Source organism: Enhydra lutris, unplaced genomic scaffold (genome assembly GCF_002288905.1).
Source record: "Enhydra lutris kenyoni isolate GAN:26980312 unplaced genomic scaffold, ASM228890v2 scaffoldscaffold63, whole genome shotgun sequence".
Lineage (NCBI taxonomy): Eukaryota > Metazoa > Chordata > Mammalia > Carnivora > Mustelidae > Enhydra > Enhydra lutris.
Genome location: NW_019154147.1, coordinates 6,532,557 through 6,557,951, shown reverse-complemented (window position 1 = coordinate 6,557,951; position 25,395 = coordinate 6,532,557). Strand labels below are relative to the sequence as shown.

Sequence of the window (25,395 nt, the reverse complement as noted above, 5' to 3'; positions counted from 1 at the left end):
GGTAATTTGTTACAGCAGCAAAAGGAAACTCGTACAGAGTATCTGGGAAATGAATAGCTATACCATGCTCCTTGGGTCATTATTTCTAGTTGCTTTTATGAGCAAAGCTTGTCTTACCTAGCAACAGTTGCTAAGTAAATTAACAATTTAATTCTAGAGTCTGGAAGAGAGCCACTGCTTAAATCTTCCCAAATCCAGTGCCCATACCTTATGTGGCAAAGACTTTCAGAACCATTCTTTGCCATTAGGCACATAACCACTACCTAATCATGGCAAATCATTTTATTCTTACACCTCTAACATTGTCCTAAAACCCTGAACCTCTAACAGCTTTCTTAAACTTCTAGCTTTTCTTAAAACTTTTTTTTTCATATCATAAGAGTACTTTAACTGCACATAGTAAAAGACATCTAAAATTTAATTATGATCAGAAATCCGAATTACACAAGCTTTGTTTGCTGTGCTGTTTGTAATAAAATAATTCCACCAGCTCCTTTTGGGGAAACCTTCAAACGGATCCATGAATACAAGCCATTTAAGACCCGCTTTTACACTCACAAAGATATACTGGGTAAGTGAATGCTCTTTTACTTTGTTCTAATATTTGATAGCATTATGTATCATTCTTTCTGCTGTATAGACTTTTACCAGGTCTTCTGAAAGTTGCTTGTCTTACAGGGGTGTCTGTTTGGCACGAGAAGAGTGTAGGTTGAAAACTAGCTTCTCCGCTGACCAGTTGTATGCCTTAGACAGTACACTTAGCCTCTCAGTCTGTGTTATAGGGATGTTAGGGATCCTATATTAAATAGGGATGTTAATACCTATTTGTAGGTTGGTTATGAGGCTTTGATGAAATATTTGTTGATACATAATAGTACATGGAAGTTCTTTTTGCCCTTGTCCATACTTGGGCACCTTCCTAACACATAGGAGAGGAAATACCTCTAAGTAACACCTTAATAGGTGGTGACACTATAACCTTTACTAGTAGCTGGTGACATAAATGTAGATAACGTGGAAATAACCTGAGACTATTTACTGTCTAAGCAAATCAGATTGTCATCACAGGTTTTGCTTCTCTCCTTCTTCCCATCAGAGTTTGCAGTCTGACTTTGAGCCTTAAAATGTTTTCCTAAGGGCTCTCAAAATACTTCTCTGATCCTCTCTTCATGTAACCTGGTAAACTAGTGATTTGATTTCACTCCTGATCTTTGAAAATATGAGAAGCTAAAGAATGGAGAATCTTTTGAAAACACTATAGTATAGGGGAGATCAGATATGGAATCATCCTCTATAAATGTCAACACCAAAACTGATTTTAACTTTCAGTACATTAATTATAACGTCTAAAATGATTTAACTTTTTATGCCCTGACAGTGGATATCCATTCTTAGATGTGTGTTTATAGATTGATTCCTTATGCCTTCTGAGATATCTGAATCCAAACATTAAGTAGATAAATCTAACTAATTAGAAATTAATATTTTATATTCAGTGACCTCTATTTGTGATTGACTATTATAAGTCAAAAGAGTCAAAATTCTCTGTTCTTTTTTTTTTTTTTTAAAGATTTTATTTATTTATTTGTCAGAGAGAGAGAGAAAGAGCGAGCACAGGCAGACACAGTGGCAGGCAGAGGCAGAGGGAGAAGCAGGCTCCCCACAGAACAAGGAGCCCAATGTGGGACTCGATCCCAGGATGCTGGGATCATGACCTGAGCTGAAGGCAGCTGCTTAACCAACTGAGCCACCCAGGCGTCCCCTCTCTGTTCTTTTTAAATAAATTCAGGAGCATGTAGAAATGTCTGTATAAATGTTAAATAAATATTGCATAGGTCAGTAGTTCTCAACCATAGCAGTGCACACAGCTTTTATTTGTGTGTGTGTGTGTGTGTGTGTGTGTTTTAAAGATTTTATTTATTTATTTATTTGACAGAGAGATTGTAAGTAGGCAGAGAGTCAGGCAGAGAGAGACGGGGAAGCAGGCTTCCTGCTGAGCAAAGAACCTGATATGGGGCTCCATCCCAGGACCCTGAGATCATGACCTGAGCCAAAGGCAGAGGCTTAACCCACTGAGTCACCCAGATGTCCCGTATGTGTGTGTATGTGTGTGTGTGTGTGTTTAAGTAGGCTCTTTACCCAACGTGGCGCCTGACATGGGGTTTGAACTCACAACCCTGAGATCAAGACCTGAGCTGAGATCAAGAGTCAGATGCTTAACTGACTGAGCTACCCTGGTGCCCCAGTTCACACAGCTTTTAAAACATTTGTTTTTACTACAGATATCTTAATACAGAGTCACAGGACTTAATTTAATACAGACCCACTAAATTAGAACCTTCAGAATCAGGCTTCAGCATGTGTTGGTTATTTATTTATTTATTTATTTATTTTAATGATTTTTTTTTTAAATAAAGATTTTTATTTATTTATTTGACAGAGATCACAAGTAGGCAGAGAGGCAGGCGGCAGCGGGGGGGGGGTGGCAGGATGCAGGCTCCCCACTGAGCAGAGAGTCTGACGCAAGGCTCTATCCCAGGACCCTGAGTTGATGACCTGAGTTGAAGGCAGAGGCTTAACCCACTGAGCCACCCAAGAGCCCCTTTTTATACTTTTATATTTGTTTTATATTTTAATAGGTTTTCATTTGGAAATTGAGACTCGCAAGTTTTAAAAACAGAACAAAGTTCCCTTGTACTCCTCCAGTTTCTCTCATTGGTATCTTACATAATGCTAGTATATTGTCAAAACCAGGAAATTGGTATTGGAACAATACTGTTAACTCAGGTGCAGACCTTACGTTCATTTTTTTCTTGGTATAGTTTATGAAATTTATCACGTGTAGGCTTACGTAACCATCACCACAGTCAGGACAGAGAACTGCTCTGTCACCACAAATAACTCCCTGTGTTACCCCTTAACACACCCTACCCTGAGCCACTGGCAACCACTAATCTGTTCTCCATCACTATAATCTTATCCCTTTGAGAATGTTATATAAATAGAATCATATAGTATGTAAATCTTTGAAATTGACTTTTTTCACTCAGCGTTATGCCCTTGAGATCCATCCAAGTTGTTCTTTGTATTAGTAGTCTTCCTTTCCAGGTATTTTTTTTTTTAAAGCTATGCGGGAATCCTGTTGTACAATCAGGGTTGAGAACAATTAATATAAAATAATGAAATTTAAGCATTAAAAAGTAATAGCCCACAGTTGTATCGCATTTTTGTGAAGTTTTAGTACATTGATGGTCCATGCTTAGTCAGTTTTCTCCCTAGATCTTTCATTATCATACCTACACAGTGTTGAGCCTATGTAGTATATGCCCATCTCTACCATAGTAGTCACTGCCCTATGTGCTTAAATTCACTAATCTAATAGCAAGACTCTTAATGCCATCAAACACGGATTTTCAGCTGCAGGTGACAGAAATACAACTCAAACTATGCATAAAAGAAAATTCCTTGACCCTTTAACAGAGAAACCCAAGAAGGATCCAGTACCAGGGCTTTCAGTCTATCCACGCTTGTTCTCAATGAGTTGGCCTAATTATTTACTACCAGCCAGACTTATTCCAGCAGCTGGGAAAAGAGTAGAAGTGTCCCAAACTGCTCTAAGTGCCTATTACCTCCAGCTTAGAAATCTCAGAGGAAAAAGCTATGTTCTCCTCACATCCTTACATAAAATCCTAAAGAGGAGCCTGGTTGTCCAGGCTGGAGTGTGTGCCCAACCCTGGGCCAACTGTGTGGCCTGGAAGATGGTGACAATATAATGGGTCAAGTAGATTGGCTGCTGTGATTTGCAGTCCCGCCCCGAACAACCTGATGTGAGAGAGGAACATTGTTGAGAGAAATGGGTCCTGTTACCAGAGGGAGAGCAGAGATGTTGGGCAAACACATATGTTCACAATGACTTTGTGAACGTAAAGTCACAATGCCTTCTCTGTACTTATTACCAAGCCAGACATCAGGAGAGAGACATGGTAATATAAGATATGTTTTGTAATTTTCAGAAGTTGATCGTCAAGACCCAAACACATGAAAAGTTAATAATTCAGTAAATCTAAGTTGTGAGAGTTAAGTGGAATGATAAGAGTTTAGACTGAGGAAAAGATGACGCTGTGTGTGACTTGAGCACTGAGAAGGCTGGTCGCCTGCACGCAGGTCCTGAGCCACATGATGGTCCGCTCTGGCAGGCGAAGAGGGAGCTCAGCTGCAGGTCTAGCTCTGTCCCTAGCTACCTGGTACGATGTCATCCTCTAACCCCTTTGGCTTTTATTTTCTTGTCTAAGTAGAGAGGCTATTATTATGGGAATATTATCATGTGGACTTTAAATGAGATAATTGACCAAGAAGTACTAAACAGCTACCTGCTTACTCACTCCACAATGGAAGCAGCTAAACCATGAAGACCTACACATGAAGAAAGGCCTGCAACAGAGTGAAGAGAGCATTGTGCTACCACTTGTCTGAGGGAGGTAACACCAGCACCCAGATCAGGGCAGAGAGAGGGGAGCAGGATAACGTGCTAATATCACTCTAATAATCTCTCACTGCTCTGCTCTGGGACCACAGAATGTGCTGTTTTCTGCCACTTTACTTCCCCAGTTGCTTATTTTGTGGCCTCAGTGTGAGGAAGGGAACAGACTATCTCCAGACCCAACGATGCTGTGAGCTCCCTCCTCATTAATTAGGGAAAAACCTACCCTTTTCATCGGTATCTTTAAAGAAAAGATTGACATCTAAAAGGTATATCTTTTAGAGAACACTAATAACTAGGTGATAGTGAAAAGGAAAAAACAGCCTGTGGATTCTTGTGATTGTTTTTCTTCAAATACACAGGTATCGGGGCAGATATTCTGAGTAAAGAAGAGCAATTTCAAGAGGCCGCACTCAAAGAACTTATTGCAAAAGCAGAAGCTGACGTATGGGTTCAGGTAAAAGAAGCTGGATATCAACCTAAATGCATGTTTATGGTTCTTTCACTCTCTGGATTTGTCTGAAACCATTGGCAGAACTGACTGAATCCTGGTTATCTGTGGGACCTTGGGCAAGTTCTTCAACTCTGCAGTCTCAGCTTCTTCACATGTAAAAGAGGAACAGTAAGATTCTATAGGATTGTTGACAGTTCAATGAAATAATGTTCTGGAACACAGGAGGTGTTTAGTGAGAAGCAGACGCCATTAGGAGCTTCCTTCTGAATTGCCCCTCTGTGTGGATGACTCCTGCTTACTTTAATCTCACTGGATTAAAACATAAAAAAAAAAATCCTTGTTGATAATTGCTTATTATTGCTTCTATTTGTGCGGTGTGTAACACCCCTGACCAAGTGCCTAGTTTTGCCAAATTCTGCATTATGGTCTGCTCTCCTTGCTCCATTCTCTCCAAAGTCCTTGATACCTTGTCCCTGTGACTGCTGAGGGTTGTAATGGTAATTTGAGTGTGTTGGGACTCACAGTCAGATCCCAGACACTTAGCTGAAGCAAAATCTCAATCCTTCAGCCCCTACTTCTTCCAGTCATAGACAGAATAAACAACTTCCCAAAGAGAATCTCTGTGAGACCAGGACAAGCCACAGTGCTTGGAACCTTAATTCTCAGTTTCTTTATAACATAGATATCATAACAAAGAGTGTTAGAATTGTCCAGTATCTGTGCCAGCACAAGCTTTGTATTAGAGTACTTTGAAAGTGCAAAATGTTCCAAGTGCAAAGGGTAATATGAATAAAAAGCCTTAGTAGTCATCTCTCTTTATCAATAAGAGTAAAATTCAAATCAGTTGCAACCTGTTACTTATACACCCTAATACAAAGCAATGCTTTTATGAGTAATCTCCAGTTTGTATGTCAGCATATCTAATGATCTAGGCATTCTCTTCAGATAAAATAATAAAACCTCTTTCTGAACGTCTGATGGAGGTCAGGGATGGTGCTCAGCCTCCTTTCTCTGCAAGTTCTAGCTTTGTGCATCTTTACACTTCTCTGTATTTTCCAGATTTTCTGGAATGAGCACACATTCCTTTGACAGTCAGTCAAGCAAGAAATACAGTGCCAAAGAAAAGACAGCTCAGCAGCTTACAGTAAAGCTCTCTTTAACAATTCACAGAATAGTGATGTTAGCCATCAGCTGGGGGATGTGTTAAGGCATCTCTGGCTGAGGCAGCCAGTTTGCTGTGGGAGATTTGAGATGGGAACAGAACAAGTAATTAGGGGCCCCATCGTGGTTGCTAATTTCCAGTGAATGTTAAAAATTTGTGTTAATGTAAGTTTATACATTATAAATATTAATACATATGGGCTGTTTCTTTCAAAGGCTGATGAACGTCAAAAACAAGCAGTTGAGAAAGCACTTGAGGAAGCAAATAACCAACACAAAATTGATATTCAGATTCTGAAAGAAGCACACCAAAAAGATTTACAGGTTTTTATGATGACTTGTTTGTTGTCTTTTTTAAGGGTACATAGGTTAGTTAAAAGCTTTGGCAAACGAATGAGAGAAAAAACAAAATATGTAAAACCTCGATGGATGTTTCCTGGAGGTTGGATGGGAGACCCAGGATTTTTACAGAAGAGATGCTGAACTCACAGATGAGAGCAGTGGTGATGGATGGGTGTGGGAGAATCCCATGGTCTCTGATGTGATGAATCCAAACTTTTATGGGGTTTCAAGGCCCAAAGGAGCTACCCCGTCTACTTTACCCACCAGATCTCTTGCCCCAGCCCTTCTCTCTCACTGCCCTTTTTTGGGTCCTCAAGCCTGAATGCACCACCTCCTTCCCACCTCAGGGTCTTTGCAGAATGTTCTTCCCCCACTTCATGGGATTTAGCTCAAACATGGGATTTAGCTCAAACTTGAGGGAAGTTTTACCTGATCAGCTCTTCCCTGCCACAGTACTGCCTTGACACCTTGTCCCCTTTTACAGCGGTCCTCACCCGTCAACATTGCAGTTAAATAGCCTGCGTGATTACTTCTGCCCCACACATGACAGTAGCCTCCAGTAGGCGTGTCTCTCATTCCCGCTCTAGCCCAGTGTCTAGCACAGAGCCTTGACTTAGCAAGTGTTCAAGTTGGGGCCAAACAAAGGAAGTAGGCTATTTTCTTCCTTCTCCCAAGCTCTCTGATTGCCTCCTCTTCCCTCAATTTGCTTTTACTGCAGTGCCTAGAGGGACCCTAAGCTGTTACTGAAGTATTTCCTGCAGCACCAGAGGGCATAAAATGAGGGGTCCTCTTTCTAACCTGGATCTTGTTTAAGCACACAACTGTAGGTAACTGGCCCGCTTTCCAGGCAGAGGTCCAGGAATTCATTATTTAGTTAAGTACCTCAGTTACAAAATCTGATCAAAGAAAAAGGATATAGAACTGTTTTCATATGGCAGCCACGGGAGGGACAGGACAGGATGTGGTGTAGATGCGATGATTTATGGGCAGAGGCTGGAGGGAAGGTGGCAGAAGTCTGGCCCCAGATTCAGAATAACTTAATAAGAACAGAACTAATAAACAATTCAGGGACTACCAGCCCATTTATTCATTGTTTCGGTAATGAGCACCTACTGTATATCAGATGGGTATTAGATGAGATTAAATAGACTGTCCTTGTCCTCAAGAAATTTGTTGGCAGGAAAAGGAGCTCTGCCCCAGGATCCTCCCTGCTTGGCTCTAGTGGCCGTGGTCCCTGAGAAGTGGGCTGCAGGGGTTCCCCGCCCATTCCCTCTTTTAGCTCAAGACATGAAGAGCATTTAAGCACATCTACATGGACTGCTGCACTACTGGCATCTGCCGGTATGGCTCTAAGTATTTAAATACTTCTCTATCAGTTGATAAATAACGATCCCCCCCTCCAGTCTCCCTGGCTGCTCCGTCAGACTCCAAGACCTCCCCCAGTCCAGCAATGAAGGGGGCAACCCTTTAAAACAGTGGGGGAACTTCAGTCCCCTGCACCAGTGCTGCTGTCAGAGAATATACATTTTGAATATCACTCTTGGCATTAGGCTGTGAAAATACAAGGATGACCAAGCTGTGATGCCAGTTTCAAGGAACTCATGTTGATTGTACCCCATATAGCCTTTGCCTGGAGTTGATACACTTGGTGCTGAAGTAGAATTCCTAAGAAGATGTGAAGGGGAAAAGTTAGAAGGAGGTTGACCTTTCTAAAATATTCGTCTAGGGTTTGGGAATTCACATTTATACTGCCATCTCAGGGACATATTTTCTTTTCTTTTTTTTTTTTAAAGATTTTATTTATTTATTTGACAGAGAGAGAGAGATCACAAGTAGGCAGAGAGGCAGGGGGAAGTAGGCTCCCTGCTGAGCAGAGAGCCTGATGTGGGGCTTGATCCCAGGACCCTGAGATCATGACCTGAGCCGAAGGCAGTGGTTCAACCCACTGAGCCACCCAGGTGCCCCAGGATGTATTTTCTTAAAGATTTTATTTATTTATTTGAGAGAGAGAGTATGCACACACACACAAGTGGGGGTGGGGGAAAGAGAGAGGGAGAAGCAGACTCCCTCCTGAGCAGGAAGCCTGACACAGTACTTGATCCTAGGACCCTGGGATCATGACCTGAGCTGAAGGCAGATGCTTGACCAACTGAGCCATCTGGGCACCCACGGATATTTTTAGTGTAACGAAGGAGTGATTTGTCTTTAGAGGGATGCATAGGATTGTTTCAACTTAGGGTACCCAGACATACACATCATTATTGCTTCTCAAGTGGTGTCTATGAACAACCTACTTTAGAGTCTACTCACCTGGGAGCTTAACACGCAGATTTCCAAGCCCCACCTGACCTACACAGTCAGGGGCTAGGTTTTTAACCAGCAGCCCATCTGATTCTCACATGTATTACAGTTTGAGGTCGCCAGTATGAAGAGCAGAAAACCAAGCTATTCTAAAACCAAATACCATTAAATTCAGATACGTAGATCTCACCAGGTATTACTCTCTTATGATATTAAGAATTTGGGATGCCTGGGTGGCTCAGTTGGTTAAGTGGCTGCCTTTGGCTCAGGTCATGATCCCAGGGTCCTGGGATTGAGTCCCACATCGGGCTCCTTGCTCAGTAAGGAACCTGCTTCTCCCTCTGCCTCTGCCTGCCACTCTGTCTGCCTATGCTCACTCACTCTGACAAATAAATAAATAAAATCTTAAGAAAAAAAAAAAAAGAAGAACTTGGCGTAAGTCTCGGTGCTTGCTGTTAAACAAAATTTCAAGATCTTATCCAATGGACGACGGGTAGGTAGTACTTTGTAAAGACGTTTGTTTATATTAATGTTTTCCAAATACAATGATATTGAAAACGAAATGATAACATGGAAGCTAAGGGAAAATTAGAGTAGAAAATATAATGAAGTCAGGAGTGAATTAAAAACTTAAAAGTGTATATATGCATCAGTTCCTGTGCAATTATTACTATTTGGGCCTTGAACTTTCTGGCAGTCAGTGCAAAGAGGAAAGTGCCATGAATCAACATGTCCATTAGGCAAAACCAAATCAGATACTCAGAGAGGCCCAGATATTCCTACACGTGATAGCTGAGAGAAACTTCTCCTAAGGGAGACATCGTGTCATAAATGTCTGTCACACATCAGCGCAGCAAATATGATGGATTTCACGAAGCTGTTTCTTACAATATCTCAATATATGAGCTGATTTATTCAAAATGCATTTCAGTAAAAGTAATTTAACTGGGAGATTTTCCATTGAATATGAACACTGCCAAACAGTCGGTCATTGAATTATTTTTGTAACCTTAAATATATATTCCACATACTTTGTGAGGCAGTAAAATGATTTTGCTTTTAATACATTATTACATAAAAGAAGGATTCATTTAATTCTTTGAATCCCAGTTCAGAACCCAGCCAAAATTAAGGGCTGGAGTGTCATTTTAAAATTCTGTGATTCAAATAGAAATAATTTATGATACTCCTTCATCTATCTAAAACTCAACCATTCAGCAATCTCAATTACTGAGAATATACTTGAAAACCCAGAAATAATTTAAAATATCCCTGAGGAATTTAAATAAAGCCTCCGACTACAAGACAGAAACTCAGGCTTATTACTCATAGCAGAACCTCTCCATTCCCCACTCAAATGTTATTTACACTTACTTGACAGCCTGAACCCAGCAGATGTGGCTGCTCAGTGTCACAAATCCAAAATAGATTAAAACCAGAAATGACAAAAAGGAGCTCACAGACAGCAATGGAAAGAGGGTCCTCAGCACAATAGCATGTGAAGAATAAGAAAAAATTTCAAAAATCAGATATCAGATCTCAAAAAGCAAAGCAGTCTGGGATCATTTCTAACAGAGACAAGTAGCCCAATAACTTGAACAATTACTAAGTATAGTATAAAGTATTTAGCTCAATACAATTGTTCTCTTTTATCTACCAGCCTGGGTCATCAAGAAGGGTTAAAATATGTTCACTATACTCTTTTTTATGAAGTAAGATAAATGTTAAAGACATTAGAAGTATTTCCACGTAAAATGTTTTATCATCAAAAAGTTCTAGTCTTCTCAGAGACAAAGCCTTCTGCATATGGAAAACCTAGCTGGCATTTCTAAACAGCCAATGTTTTCTTTAACATTTCTTTGTAAATCCATGAACTGAGGCCACTCTGGAGAGATTCTTAAAATTGTTTTGTTGTTTTATTCCTTTTTTAAAATTGTCTCCCTTGGAGTAGCCAAAGTGGGAGATTGAAAACATTCCTTCTCTTGAAAAAACTGAAGTCTTGGGGCACCTGGGTGGCTCAGTTGGTTAAGTGACTACCTCCGGCTCAGGTCATGATCCCAGGGTCCTGGGAGCGGTAGAGCTCTGCATTGGGCTCTTGGCTCAACAGGAAACCTGCTTCTCCCTCTCCCACTCCCCCTGCTTATGTTCCCTCTCTCGCTGTGTCTCTGTCAAATAAATAAATGAAATCTTTAAAAAAAAAATCTAACAAATATTTTAATTGTTGAAACACTTTTTTTCTAAAAAGCTAAAGTAGTTACAGTTTCCATTGAGACACAGAGTTCAAAAGAAAGAAAGAGAGAAAGCAAGCAGACATCCTCACTGTGATTAGAAGATTGTACAGGGTTTCTGGAATGAAAATAAATTGATGAATCTCTTGGAAGACCCTAGCATCACAGCCAGCAATAAAGCAAGAAATTGTCATTGAGAATCCTGTTTCTGTTCCTAGTTCTGTGAAATAACTTCTTTATGCCCTCTCGTTATCCTTAAAATAGAGATAAAAATTTACTTTTAACTGAAAGTTTGAAAACTCTAGACAGAATTCATTGCTCCTCCTTTCTTGCATTTTTACTAAAACACTCTGCATGATTAAGTTGCTGGTTTCCTCTAGATCTGCATTAGACACGGAGTCCTCAAAGAGGAGGATCCCAGTCTTCTTGTGTTTGTACTATATGGGCCTAGCACAGTGCCTGGCACACAGTGCAGTTAGTAGCCATTTCCAAAATGGTTACAGGGTTTTCCTTGAGAATCTGTTTTTCTTGAGTCCTGGTTTGACTAGTGCTTCCTGTCTTTACTTGGGCAAAGGCATCCACAGGTCCTTCTACTCTGGAGCAACGAAGCTCTTGTTCCTGTTCCCTTGGTGAAAGAGAAAGGGCCCCTCAATGCTAATGAGCTAGAATGCTCAGATGGCAAGAGGACCAGCAGACAAGCTTTTGTGACTACAGTAATGGGCAACTGTTAGCTGCTTGACCTTCAGGTTCCCTCGTACCCAGGAGACACTTGGGAGACATAGTAATTATTTCTGTCATTTTCCAGGATTGACTTCCTAAAGGAGAATCATATTATATATCTCTAACATGATATTATAGAATATTTGGACAATCAAAGAAAAAAAGATCTATTTTCCTTTTTGCATATTAGGGAATATTCCAATATTACTTGTATAAATATTTATGTTTTATGGTTTGCAACATTTCTGGTATTAACATTGTGTAAATGAAAGTTTCCATATTATACACAGTCTTTATTTATTTATTTATTTGAGAGTGAGAGAAAGCATGAGGGAGAGAGAGAATGTGCCCAACGTGGAGCCCAAGGCGGGGCTTGATCTCATGACCCAGCGATCATGACCTGAACTGAAATCAAGAGTTGGACACTTAGCCCACTGAACCACCCAGGCGCCCCCGCAGTCTTTTAAATCATCAGTGTTCACAGGAGCACATTCCATCAGGTTGATGAACTATGATTTGAATAACCTTTTAGTGTGCATTTTTAAACATCAAAGCTTTAGGGACACCTGGGTGGCTCAGTCAGTTAAGCATCTGACCCTTGATCTCAGGGTTATAAGTTCAAGCCCCACATTGGGCTCTTGTGGAGCCCACTTAAAACAAAACCAAAAATATATATTTAAAAAAATAAGTAAAAATAAAAATAAATCAAAGCTGTAACATCTCAACCTATTTAACTGTTGCTTAAGGAAATGGCAGCCAAAACCAAGATAGAAGAGCACCAAAACATGGAAGACACACTACAGAGAGAACACTTGGCTGCGGAACAACGCATGGTGCATAGAATCCAGAGGATTATGATGGAGTGCCACAGGGAGAAGGTCCAGGCTGTGGAGAAGGCTAGGGCTGAAGAGAGACAGATGGCCCAAGAAGCAATGCAGGCCCAGAAAAGGTATTCCAGAGAACACATTTGCAAATCAGTATCTTACTCCAGCCAAAACAGCTCGGAGCAAGGGCTATAAGGTTGAGGCACATAGGTGGATATTTCCTAGGTTCTGTGTTTTTACATTTTTATTATGGAGTATTTAAAACATAGAGAACAATATGTAATATATTGTAAAATGTGTTTGCGTGTGTGTGTGTGTGTGTAGTTTAAAGAAAAATAGCATGAATATTCAAGGACATACCACTCCTCTGAAGAGACTGAAAATTGCAAACACTTCTGGCGCTCCCATGTGTTCTTCCTCAATCACATTTCCTTCCTCTCCCCCCACTCAAGAGATAACTACCATCCTAAATAATGTGCTTTGCATTCTGTATCTCCAGTTTTAAGAGGCTGAGGAGAGGAATCAAGAAATATTTCCCCATAAACACATAAATTCAATCTTTACATTTGTTAGCTGATATCATATGCCAGCATGTATTGTGTTACTTTTGGTCTTTTCCTTACTACACAAGTAATACATGCTGTAAATGGAATTGACACTTGGAAATATATAGGGCAAAACATGCTAAGTCCTGACTCACTGCTTAACTACCCTCCCTGTCTCCCAGGGACATTCATTTTAAATAATGGGGCCCAGGTCTTTCTGTGCCCTTTTGACATTCCGTCTTTATATTTGTACATAATCAGAAATAATTTCTACATAAATCAGATCACTTTTTTAAAAGAATACCAAAGTAACCATTTTTATGTGTGCAATGAACATTTAATGGAATTGGCCACTTTCAGCAGAACAGCAGTCAGGATCCCTAGTGATTATTGGGACCAAGAGAAAAACCACAGTTTGCAGCTACTAAGTGACCTGCCTAAGATCATGCAGCTTCAGCAACATAACCAAGACCGAAATCGCTGTGTTTGGCCTTGTATTCTAGGACTTGTCTGTTTTGCTTTGCTCTTTGACTTAAGGAACAAATGTACCTGTGATTAATGGGTAAAATCTTTGTTAGAACTGTTTAGAATAGGGCCAAAGGTCAAATCCTATAGAATGTTTATTTTGCAGATAAATAAGAGTGAAGGCTGCAGCAGTGACTGTTTCAGTGGTACCTTCCTTCATGCACAGGCTATAAATCATTGTTGAGATGGAAAACGAAGGTGAAAGAGGATTCTGGGAGAAAGTTAGAGAAGGTGGTGGTGCCCAAATGAGTTGCGGTCCAGTGCAGTGAAAGATTGTATCCTCCTCTCCCTTCTCCCCACCCTCCATCTGCAGGAACTCTGTCTCTCCTGTAAAAGGTCTGTTCCTCCTGGGTCTACTCCTCACACACCTGCAGTGTCTGCTCCTTCCACTCTGCTGCTTTCACTATCCTACCCCCCCACCCCCGCCCCACCAACCTCTGGCCCTTTCCTCTGTGAGGGTTGAATAGAAGATTTTCGATGGCTGCCTTTTATTAAATAAGTTGACTAAAATTAGGGAATGGCCATGTCTGTTGTTTAAGAATATCCAACTAGAATGTCTTTTTTTTCCATCGATGTATTCCAAATGCCTGGAAGAGAGCCTGGCACATGCTATGCATGCATTAAATATTTATTAAACAAAGCTTCGAATTTGTTCCAATTAGCTGAACCCACTCTGCAGCACATCAGATCTTATTTCTAGACATTGCTGGATTCCAGTGTTCTTTAGGGCATTTGCAGAAATGAATATATGGAGAAGGACCACTGTTTAGAATTTGACTGTAGATCTTTTATTTGACTATAAACTTCCACTGAAGAATTAAGGATTCAGAACATTTACATATTATGATAAATATGCTAAATTCACAGAAAACTTTTTTGTGGACTGTGGTGATTATCAAGGAAGGAAGGAAAGAAGGAAGGAAGGAGAGGGGAGGGAGAGAAGAGAGCAAGCAAGCAAGTTTTGCTTAGAAAGGTTCTAAGTGTTTTCTAGCCCAGGACAAAGGCATGAATGAAGTGATTGCTCAGGAATTTTTGTGTTCATGTCTATAATTCCTAATGATAGCTACCCTTAGTTAACATGCAGCACATGCAAGGCCCTTTGTGTGCTTCTCACTGAATTCTCATATCCCTTCCCAAGGCATTCTGTCATCCTCTGTATCTTCAGATGAAGTCCCTGAGTCTTAAGAGAGTGAGTGAGCAACCTGCCAAATGTCAATAGAGATGAGGTGACAGGGCCCATTGTGAACCCTGGTCTATCCCATACCAAAGTTTATGACCTTCCATTACACTGCCCTGCTCATTTCACCAGAGCTTATAAAGTGCCTTGTATGGATGTGGTCCTGAGTTCTGCTGCAAGGAAATAAGGGTGTTTCCTCAAAATGTGTAGTGACTAAAGCATGGTTACCCCATAGACCAAGGCTAGATGGATGGGTAGAAAGAACACATAAATGCTGGGAAAGTCCTGAAAAGATCAAGTGTATTGGCTACGTGGTAAGCTAGGTTTGTTGGAGGCAGTTAGTCTTGGGTTGGGCCTTAGAAAGGGGAAGGAGATCCCATTTTTGAAAGACTGGGAAGAGTGAGAGCAGCACCAACAAACATGTAGAGGGAAGGTAGGTAGTGTAATGAGGCAGAACCAAGGGAAGGTTAAGAATAACCCTGAGATATAGATGTGCCACTAAGGGGTGGCCTCTGGAGATGTCCCCCCACTAAACCTATGCAATGCCTGTCACCTCAAGTTGGGGATATCACTAGCCCTCCTGCAAGACCAGGGTGCAGTAAGTTCCCAGGTGGAAAGTTAGAATATATTTTCCTCCAAACACGTGGTTATAACTGATTAAAATAGTGCTAACAGTGCTATAGTTCAAGTGAAAAAATGGGTTAATAGTTTGTTGTGGGTTCATCAGGCAAATGTTCAGTATCACTCTAAATACTTGATGTACAAATGAATTTTGGGAACAAATCCCTTTATAATTTAGGAATTGAAGAAATGGAGAAATGAAACATTGGTCCTTATTATCTTAAGAACCAAGACTTTTACTGATGGACATAGAGAGGAGATTGAAAAGTGTGCTTTTAGCAACATATAGGGAAAATGAAAACTTCACTTAATAGGTAGAAGGGAAGGAACAGCCTGATATTATTCTTTAAACCTGTGAGCAATATATCTTGTACCATTTCAATAACCTCCCAAACACACAGAGAGAAAGCTAAGAGAGTCCCTAAATAGAGCAAAGCACAAGTCAGCTGCTAGTATGGTTTTTCCCATGCTTTATTTTTTCCTCAAGAGTCTAATGAGGTTGGATTATTATATATTAGATTCTATTTTTATTTAGTAATCTAGTTTTCTTCTCTGAGAACCCATTTTATAAAATATCAGTCTGAATCCTATAGATATATATGAACACACACTAAAATTATTCAATTTCTAGCCAGCACTGCATGTAAATACTGTGTGTCATTTTGAATCCCAAGATTAGAGCCTCATAAAGTGAGAGAAGGCAGATAGACCTCACAACTTAGAGAAAGAAGGATAAATGCTCATGTCATGTCAGGAGGGTCATTGGAGGTCATCCAGTTGAACCTGCCATTCCTTCTGCTGGATGCCTACCAGGCACTGGTGAGTCTCCTGATTCCTTTTGTCCCAGGAATTTTACAGTTGGTTGAAGTGGTTGATTAAAATGCTGAATGCCTTACTTGTCATGTGCTTCCTAATGTGGATCCAGAATGTGCTGGGTCTCATCCTCACATCCACACCTGGCTTCTAACTCTGCCTCTCCCCAGTGCATAGTGATCCTCCAGATATTTCAGAAGAGAGAAAGACTGTCCAAGCATTCGTTTGGAGGAGAAAAGAAAAAAAACAAAGAGTACTAAGCCAGTTCCTTTACTCCTTTCCCATATAATATGATTTCTAGGCCCTCTTTTGAGAAAAAAAAAATGTTGTGTGTAATTTGTATAAATCAAAAAATATTTTAGATAAACCACAAGAATTGACTTTTTATGATGAATATTTTACTTATGCTAAGAAACCTTTTTAAGCATGAATTATTTCAAGCTTTAATAATGCTCTAATTTAGCTGTTTTTAAATTAATTGTTTGGCATAAAATATGTTTTGGGGAGAACTACATCTATACTACCCATTCTTTCACTCATTTATTGGTTACCTGTTGTATACACACCAGACACCATGCCAGACGGGGAAATAGGGAGCGGAATGGGTGCTCCAGACCATCTCTCCATGCCCTGCACCCACTTTCCTCCTGGCTTCAATTCCATGATTTCAAGGAAATTATCAGAATTAAGATCAGAGATACTCTGACCTTAAACCAAAAGGAGTGAATCCCACCGGATCAGAAATTCAAGCTCTGACGTAAGCTGAGAGAAGTTGGAAAGGACATTTCAAAAAATACCAGATCGTTTTAGTGAGAAGAGATCTCTAGAGCAAGGTGTTTTAGGCCAGGGTGGCGGTGGTGGGGTGGGGTGGGGTGAGGTGGGTACTACAGAGGATGGGAGCTGGAGTCATCTAAGATGCACTTTATTTGAGCAGTTTTACCTAGGACCAGCTCTGGTGGCGCCTTCTAGTTGGCCGCGTAGATGAATACATCCTCTGTGTGGGCCGGGAGAAAACCAGGCAAAGCCAGCAGGAAGCTCGCACCTGCATGGGACAGAGCTGTGGTTCCTGAGAAGGAGTACCACTTCCTCTGTGGAGATTTGAACCTGGCTCAAGGAAGCATCCTACCAGTTCTTCCTAATCAAAGCCCCAGAGTCCCTAGTTGCCACCTTTATATAGCATCTCCAAAATCCTGAAGATTCTATGAAACATCAGACTAAAACATCAGGGTGTGTGTAGAGGCTCCCTCCTGGCTCTGGCCACAGTGTGACTTCTTTTGATGGCACCTCCATTCTCCTGTGACCCAGGCTAAGAATCAGGAAGTTTGTCTGGATTTTTCTTCTTTCTGCCTCCCCTGTATCCTTGCCAACACAAACTCTGGCACTTATGGCTTTGTAATATTTCTTGGACTTATCCTCTTCTCTCCCTCTTCCTGCCCCTTTCTTTTTTTATCATTAATTCAGACCCTAATCATTGCACACCCAGAATGTTGCAAAATATAGTACCAGTTCATCTCTCTACTTCACCCCATTACTTTTCAGTTTAAACACTATTACCAGAACAATAATTCTAAAATGTTACTTTCCTTGTGTTGTCCTCCTGATAAAAAATTTATAATTCTCTCTCACACTATTGCAGCAGGTCATGGTTAAGGGCAGGAGCTCTCCCACTTGCTCAGTTGTGTCACTGAACAATAACTCTCCTTAAGCCTCAATTTCCTCCCCTCTTACATGGGAATAATTAGAGGTAATAAATAAAAATTGTACAATCTTCAGTTATTATGAAAATTAAGAGATGTAATAGATGTCAAATGCTTAACACAGTCCCTTGGACACAGTACAATTCAGTAAATATTAACCCTTGTTATTAATCATAGATGTAGCCTAACTGGTGAGAAAAGAGAGGAGAGAAATAGTGCATAGCAGCCACAAAGGCTGAGGACAACTGATATTTACCTCACGATTGGGGAAGTCTGTCACATTTGAAAGTCAAGTTGAAAGAATCAGAGACAATGAGAGAATTGCATCTTGGAGGTTAGAAGTTAGGAGATGGGGAAGGTGCTAAGTCTTGGGAAGATTGTATTAGACTCAGAGGCAGAGGGTGAGGATTTTCAGGAACAATCATACATATTTGAATCAACATTTGTAAGTTATTTTATTCTCAAATCTTGGGAGGTTCTTCTGAAACTAGGTTAAGCAGAGATGTCCACAAAAAGTGCATGCAATGGCTAAAAGCTTTTGACCTGGACTTAGACTGCCTGGGTTGCTCATTTTGCCCCTTGTACTGATTAAGTGAAATAGGCAAGTCACTTAACCTTTGTGAGCTTCAGTCTCCTCATCAGTAAAACAGGCGGAATCATAGGCCCACCTCATGGACTCGTTTTGAGGAAACGAGCTAATGTATGCATGGGTTGCTCATCTGCTTACTTGCCTGGGACATGGTAAGAATTCAACACAGTTGGCTGCTATGAATTACATATAGTTGCATACATTACAACCAGAGGCCTGTGAACTCATTAGTGGTGGTTCTCCAAGAGTGGTCCAAAGAATGCTCAGTGTCCCTGAGACCCTATCAGGGGGTCCCTGAGGTCAAAGCTATTTTCTTAATAATACAAAGATATTATTTGCCTTTTCACTCTCATTAGCTCATGAGTACAGAATGGCATTTTCCAGGATTTTATGACATGTGATGTAACAACAGATTGAAACAATATGAAAAATCCATCTTTTTTTCTATTAAGCCAGACAAGCAGAGTTTTGCAAAAAATATGAAATTATGCCACTTTTCTTAATTTTGGTGAGAAATACACTTTGGAAAGTGTATTTTTCATAAAAAGGTAAGTTAATTACATTTAACATTTAATAGATTTAATCATATCTTACATAAATGTGTAAATATTTTTTAATGTCTCACTTTTAATTCTAATACTGTCAGTTTCGCCAGGTATCACCATACAAACAAAAGTTGTTTGGGTTTCTTGGTCATTTTAAGAGTGGAAAGGTTTTGAGACCAAAAGGTCTGAGGTGGCTATCATAGAGAATTGTTCAGATAAAACTGTGAGTATAGTTTCCTCCCCTTTGGCTAAAGGGAAGTAGCTGGATTGATAGAAATACTTTCTCTAGTGGTTTGGAACTCTGACCCAATTTCTTCATTTTTAATCACATTGCATTCATGTTTTTCTGGCCACAAAGGACTCAGGTCTCTAAAATTACCATCAGACACTAGGCTAGTAGGCCTCACCCTAGTCCGCGGCAGGGAAGACAGTGGGCGATCTCCCTTCGTAAAAAAGGATTTTGGATTGCTAACAGCTAGTGTAATCCAAAAGCTCATCGCTACCAACCTGTCTCAGACTGATGGCTCATCTGAACACTGCCACAATTTCTCATACATCTGAAGCAAAAGACAACGTTGCTTTGTTTTTAGTGGTTAACCCATCTAACTTCTAAATCCCTATCTTTTCTAGAAAAGCCATGGAGGAAATTTTGAATACTGGTATAACAGCTATAAAGGATCAGAGCAAGAGTTTGAACCAAATGATAAAAGAAAAAGAACATGAGATGAACGTGTACTATTGCATGGCTCAGAGACAGAAGCAAGAAGAGGTCCAGGAAGTGCTTCAAGAAGCAGAGAAGACACATAAGACCACGCTTGGAAATGTGATGGATAAACTTGTTGACACTCAGGGGGAGCTGCTGTCCATGGAGAAACAACTAGGCATTATGACAAACTGGAAAGATTTCCTGGAGGAGGAATTACAGGAAACAAGGGAAGCATTTCAAAAATACATCAATTATACATTTCCTAAGCTTTCGCCAGGACATGCAGATTTTATTCTACCAGAAAGAAAGAAAACACCTTCCAGTCTTGTTATTCAGGAGAATGAAACAACTCCCGATTAGAAGTCTTTGACTGAAATTTCACTACAAAAGTCAATGCTCCAAAGACTAAATAAATCAACTAAAAAACCACTTATTGATCCCTAGTTATATGCAGGGTACCATTGGGCTGCTGGCATTTTGATGGAAAACCAAAATACTCAAAAAGCACATGCCAGGCTACATTGAGTTCTAAGTCTTTTTGAGGAGAGAAAACAGTGAGAGGGATCAAAACTAATTAGAAGGGGGAAAGTTTCTTGGAAGAAGTCCAAACAAATTTCTGTAATTGGCTTTATTCTTGCCTACATCAGACATGTAGCTATTTTAGTGTTTGTTGCAGTTAAAAACAAGTAAAGGGATATGTTTTTAGATTGTTCCTATTGTGGAGAGGTGTGCTAATTTCCAGTAAAGACCGTTATTTGGTGAAGTGCAATAGCATTGTAGGAAAAAAAGCAATTTCCTTCAAATTCAATAGGATAAAATTTAAATTCTGGGAACCCTATGCAAGCTAATTCGGAGAGGGCTGGCACGCTGAACATGGTACACAAGAGGACTTAACTCATTTTCACAGCAGTGTGTAAGGTACAAACCAGTAACGCAGTCACAGATAGGTTAAGTCACTTTCTCAAAGTCACACAGCTTGTAATGATCACAACAAGAGAGCATGGGTCTTGAGTCCACTCTTTTAGTCATTATTTTGTTCAGCCTGAACATCAAGGCCTTCGTGCCTCATTGGTTCTCTGCAAGTGTGTGTCTGGGTGGATTCTATGATGAGGACAAGAATGTGGTGTGTTCTCTCTGTCTGGCATCATTTTTGTGTCCTGAAAGTCGAAGGATCTTATACCTGATTGTGGTATCTGAGTTATTGGAGTCACCCACCAGATTCACATCTGAGTGCATACCATAAGGGAACAGAAGGAAACTGTCTTCTGAAGGGATTCACTTTTCGGCCACAGTTCAGCATGACAACTTTGGCATCAGTGACGTAGTGAGTAACATGAAAAGAAAGCCAACAATGTATTTTTGGTTTGCAAAAAGGAACCTACCTTCTCAGTCTTCATCCAGATTGGAAGACATTAAATTAGCTGAGTTTTTAGTATTTTCCTTGTCAATATTGCTGTCCCTTCTCCTACCCCAATCCCAAACAACAGCTTCCTTAGAGTTTTAAAAGCAATTTGGACCCACCAGAGAACTTACCTCTCCACTCCCCAAAGTGCTAATCATCCTCCTGTCATAGGAGTAATCACAGGGGATCCTATCAGGACAGACTGTCTGATCCCAGGCCCCCATTTACCACTTACTTTAGAGTCTGGAGTCAGCACCAACCACGGCAGGAGGCTCTTCTTTCACTTCCCTTGTTCTCACTCAGCTTTACCTCTCCCAGAGTCACACTGGGAGAACATCATCTTTGCTCTTCCCTAAATCTTTCACCTGATTTGATCAGCTCAACCCATAGTTCTTCCAGGTTTGAATGTTTCCCAGATAATATAGCCCTGAGAATTAGAGTTCAAGTGGTTGCATAATTTCCCCTAAAAAGAAGGAAAGGCTGAGGGCAGACTAAAAATGAGATGTAACTCATATTTCAAGTGCCACATTCAGTGGGACCCCTCAGTAGTCTCTTGTTTCTATGACACTGATAAGGATGATCCTGATGGATTAAAAAATGACACAATGGAAAATATAGCAATAGCCATTTCTGAGCATGCACTATGCACCAGACAGCGCACTAGGCTCCTTACTTAACATTGTCTTATTGAAATCTCACAGCAACTCTGTTAGATACCTATGAGGACCCCAATTTTGAAAATGAGGAGCCTGTGACTCAGAGAAGCAAAGTCACTTGCTGAAGATCACAGAATTGTTTGACGGCAAGCCCATGTGTTTTTCACAGTTACAGCACATCAGCCTAATTTAGTGCCTGTGGAAACACTAAGTAGCCACCAGTCATGCATTGCTTTCAAAATACATTGAATTGTAGCAGGGCAATTCTGAATTATTGTGCAGAACCCTTACTGTTCCAGTGGCCATGCTTGGGAGCCAAGAGTGAAGGGGAGCAGAACTGGACAACTTTCCCCAAACATGCTCAATGAGCTTTCCTAGATAACTAAGCCCCAAGGGTGAATTTATGGAGGGGCATACTCCCTCCCACCATTCCAAAGTCAAGAAGGACAGATTCCCCTTAGGGTTCTGGACAGAGATCAATTGCCTGTAGCTCAAAGGTGAGACTCTACAAGTTAAGTGAAAATTAGAAGTGAGATATGTTTTTGAAATCTCAGTGGGAGCCTTACTCCAAGGTTTTCTAGGGAAACTTGATTGAGACTAAATTGGGTTATTTTCAAAAAGAAAGATTCTTTGAGTGAACCAATTTTTTTTTTTTTTTTAGCATAACTTAACTTGAAAACACTTAACTCTCCTGGTATCATTTACTTCAAGTACAATCCCTAAAGAGACCATTACAGACCTCAGATACTAAGCCCCATGTGAGTTATTGAAATTGTAAAAGTGTTGGAGAATTCTTTTAAGGAGAAATTAAAGAGTGCATTTTTCTTAGTTGTCTTAGATGTTACCTGTACAATAGAAGTGCATGCATGGGGCGCCTGGGTGGCTCAGTGGGTTGGAGCCTCTGCCTTCGGCTCAGGTCATGATCCCAGGGTCCTGGGATCGAGCCCCATATCGGGCTCTCTGCTCGGCAGGGAGCCTGCTTCCTCCTCTCTCTCTCTCTGCCTGCCTCTCTGCCTACTTGTGATCTCTATCTGTCAAATAAAATAAATTTTAAAAAAATCTTAAAAAAAAGTGCATGCAGTTCCCATGTTCTCTGCTATTTAGGAAGATATATTAATTCCTGAAGGCCACCTGGGAACTTAATCTGGGGATCCTAAGAAGTAACTTCAGTTTAATTTTCTAGAAGTCATTTCACCAAAAAAATTAAAAAAATAAAAAAAAAAATCTTGCTTTTGGAGAAAATAGATCTGTAGGCTGGAAAACAGATGTACAATACCCCTAGGAGAGCTGGAGAAACCCCCAGTCAGCTTAGTCAGAAAGCACAGGAGTTGGGCTAGTTAGTGATCAGTGGATCTTGATGTTACAAAGAAATCACTCTAACTTGGATTTCACTCGACCTATTTAAAGCTTGTTTAAATGTATTTAGTTTGGGGGGCCTGATTTACATGGACACCAGGTAGACATTATTTGGCAAAACTTAGGTTCACTTACAGATCAGAGGAGTTTGACGGAACTCTTCTTGCTTGGCCGAGATCACTCAGAAGAGGAAAGGAGAGGAAACATCACCATCTGTTGTCCGGTTATCATAAGTCAGGCAGTGAGTGAGTGTTTCATCTGCATTATTCCACTTCTGCCTCACAGCAACAGGATGAAGAATTTCAGGCACTTTGAGGTTAGGCATTCTGTATAAGGTCACCTATTTGAGAAGTTGGGATGCATTCAACCAATTGCTATCTGATTCCAAATTGCAAGATTGAAAATAAGTGGGTTTTACTCTAGTTAGTTTCCAATATGAACACTTTACTATTGAGCTGAATGAAGTTAAAATTACCCCTTTGTGTATAGCAACTGCCTGTTAGATCTTAAAATTTCTGAGGGTCCAAGTCTCTCAATCTGCTTTTTAAAAATTCTTGACAATATATGATATTTCCTATTTCTCATAGCTCTATTTCCTTCTTACCTATTTGGGTGTCTATTTCCCACCGCTGGACCAAAGACCATAGAGGACTCTCTGCTGAGGTCTCATAACAAACTCCAGAGCCAAGCAGTATCCTTGACCTGTCACTTTATACTGCACCAATATTTCTTGTCCCCTCACTCCCAACTCCAGGTTCCCAAGCAGGGCTATTTTATCACTTGTGCATCTGAAGGAATATCACTTAATTACATAATAGAATTACAGAGTTATGAATCTCAATTAAAAATAATCATATTTCTAGAATCTCTAAAATGTAGAGACTACAATCTCTAGAAATTTATGGGATACATATAGAGACAATGGGATATTAATTATTACTTTGTTTATTCAGCATGCATCAGGAAGCAACCTACTAGATGCCAGATACTATGTTAGATGCTTGGGTTCTTGGTCCATGACTTAGGTGGTAGTCTTTAATTTTGGAGAGGTCAGCCAAATGAATAGAAAGATGGTGAATACATGTGTTACAATGTTGTCAAGGGGTGGGGAAGCAACAATAATGTGCTCATAGCCCCATTTCCTAATTCATGTTGTACCATACTGGTAGGTGTTAATATTTACCCCGAGTCGCCTTCTATCTGATGTTCTTGCTTAGTGCTAAGTCCTGTCCACATTAGAGAAGGAATGGCTTGGTGCAAATTTTGTTCCTAGTAAAGTGACTTCTACAATCCGAAGGATGAATTTTCCTAGTTCTTGCATAGTTTTGTCTTCTCAAAGCTGTCAGGTGGCCAAGAGTAGATGGTTGTTTCTTCTGTTGGTTCAGGCCACCAGATTCCTATCTGATGAAATATGATCTCTGGGATCTCTGAAATCCAAGGAGAATCGCAGCTTCTGGGGAAGTCCTCAGGAAGATACAAAAGAAAGTCCTGCAACTGTGGTCACTCAGTTCCAGGCAGCCCCAGAGGCTCAGTCTGGCTTCATGCTTTCTGGTCTCACAGATATACTCAGTGGACTTTAGCCAGGGAACATCCCAAATATAAAGGGTGAATTGTGGGGCATCTGGGTGGCTCAGCTGGTTAAGCATCTGTCTTCAGCTCAGGCCATGATCTTGGGGTCCTGGACTAGAGCCCCGCAGTAAGGAGTCTGCTTTTTCCTCTCCCTCTACTCTCTCCCTTTCCCTTCCCCCTGCTCATACATTCTCTCTTTCTCTCACTCTCTTTCAAATAAATAAAAAATATTTTAAAAAGAAAACTCAGTGGATGAGTTGTGAGACTAAACCCCACTGTTTTATTGCTGAGGAATTTAGGCAAGCCAGTCTCCCAAGGGGTATGTCCAAGTCACCCCCTGTGTCTCATCTCTAGGCCTTTATTTGCCTCCAAAGGGACACTGATACCCCAAGAAGACTTCTTGGCAAACAGGTAGGATTTAGTAATTCAGTTTACTCGAAGTGTGTTTGTGATCTTGACTTCATGACTCACCTTAACTTTGCAACATAACAATATGCACAATATATTGTTAAGGAAATGTCAGAATTATCTCTCATTTTGTTTTGCATTTTATCCTTTAATTTCTGAATAATTAGTAAAAACAATTTAGTATCTTCCTTTCCAAGTGAAGAGGTGAAAGAAAGAAAAGAGGTTATTATTGAAGTCCTTAAGTGAAAATAAAAGATACCCCTTTGTATTCATAAG

The 25,395-nt window shown here is 40.4% G+C and overlaps 1 protein-coding gene across 1 annotated transcript; it reads left to right on the top strand.

The window, feature by feature from the left end:
* Positions 1-20,148, top strand: LOC111158820 (chromosome unknown C6orf163 homolog). Its single transcript, XM_022521091.1, has 5 exons — positions 1-571; positions 4,843-4,937; positions 6,312-6,419; positions 12,433-12,635; positions 19,653-20,148. The coding sequence occupies exons 1-5, from the start codon at positions 424-426 to the stop codon at positions 20,086-20,088; spliced, it is 990 nt and encodes a 329-aa protein (XP_022376799.1). The 5' UTR covers positions 1-423; the 3' UTR covers positions 20,089-20,148.
* The last annotated feature ends 5,247 nt before the right edge of the window (positions 20,149-25,395 follow it).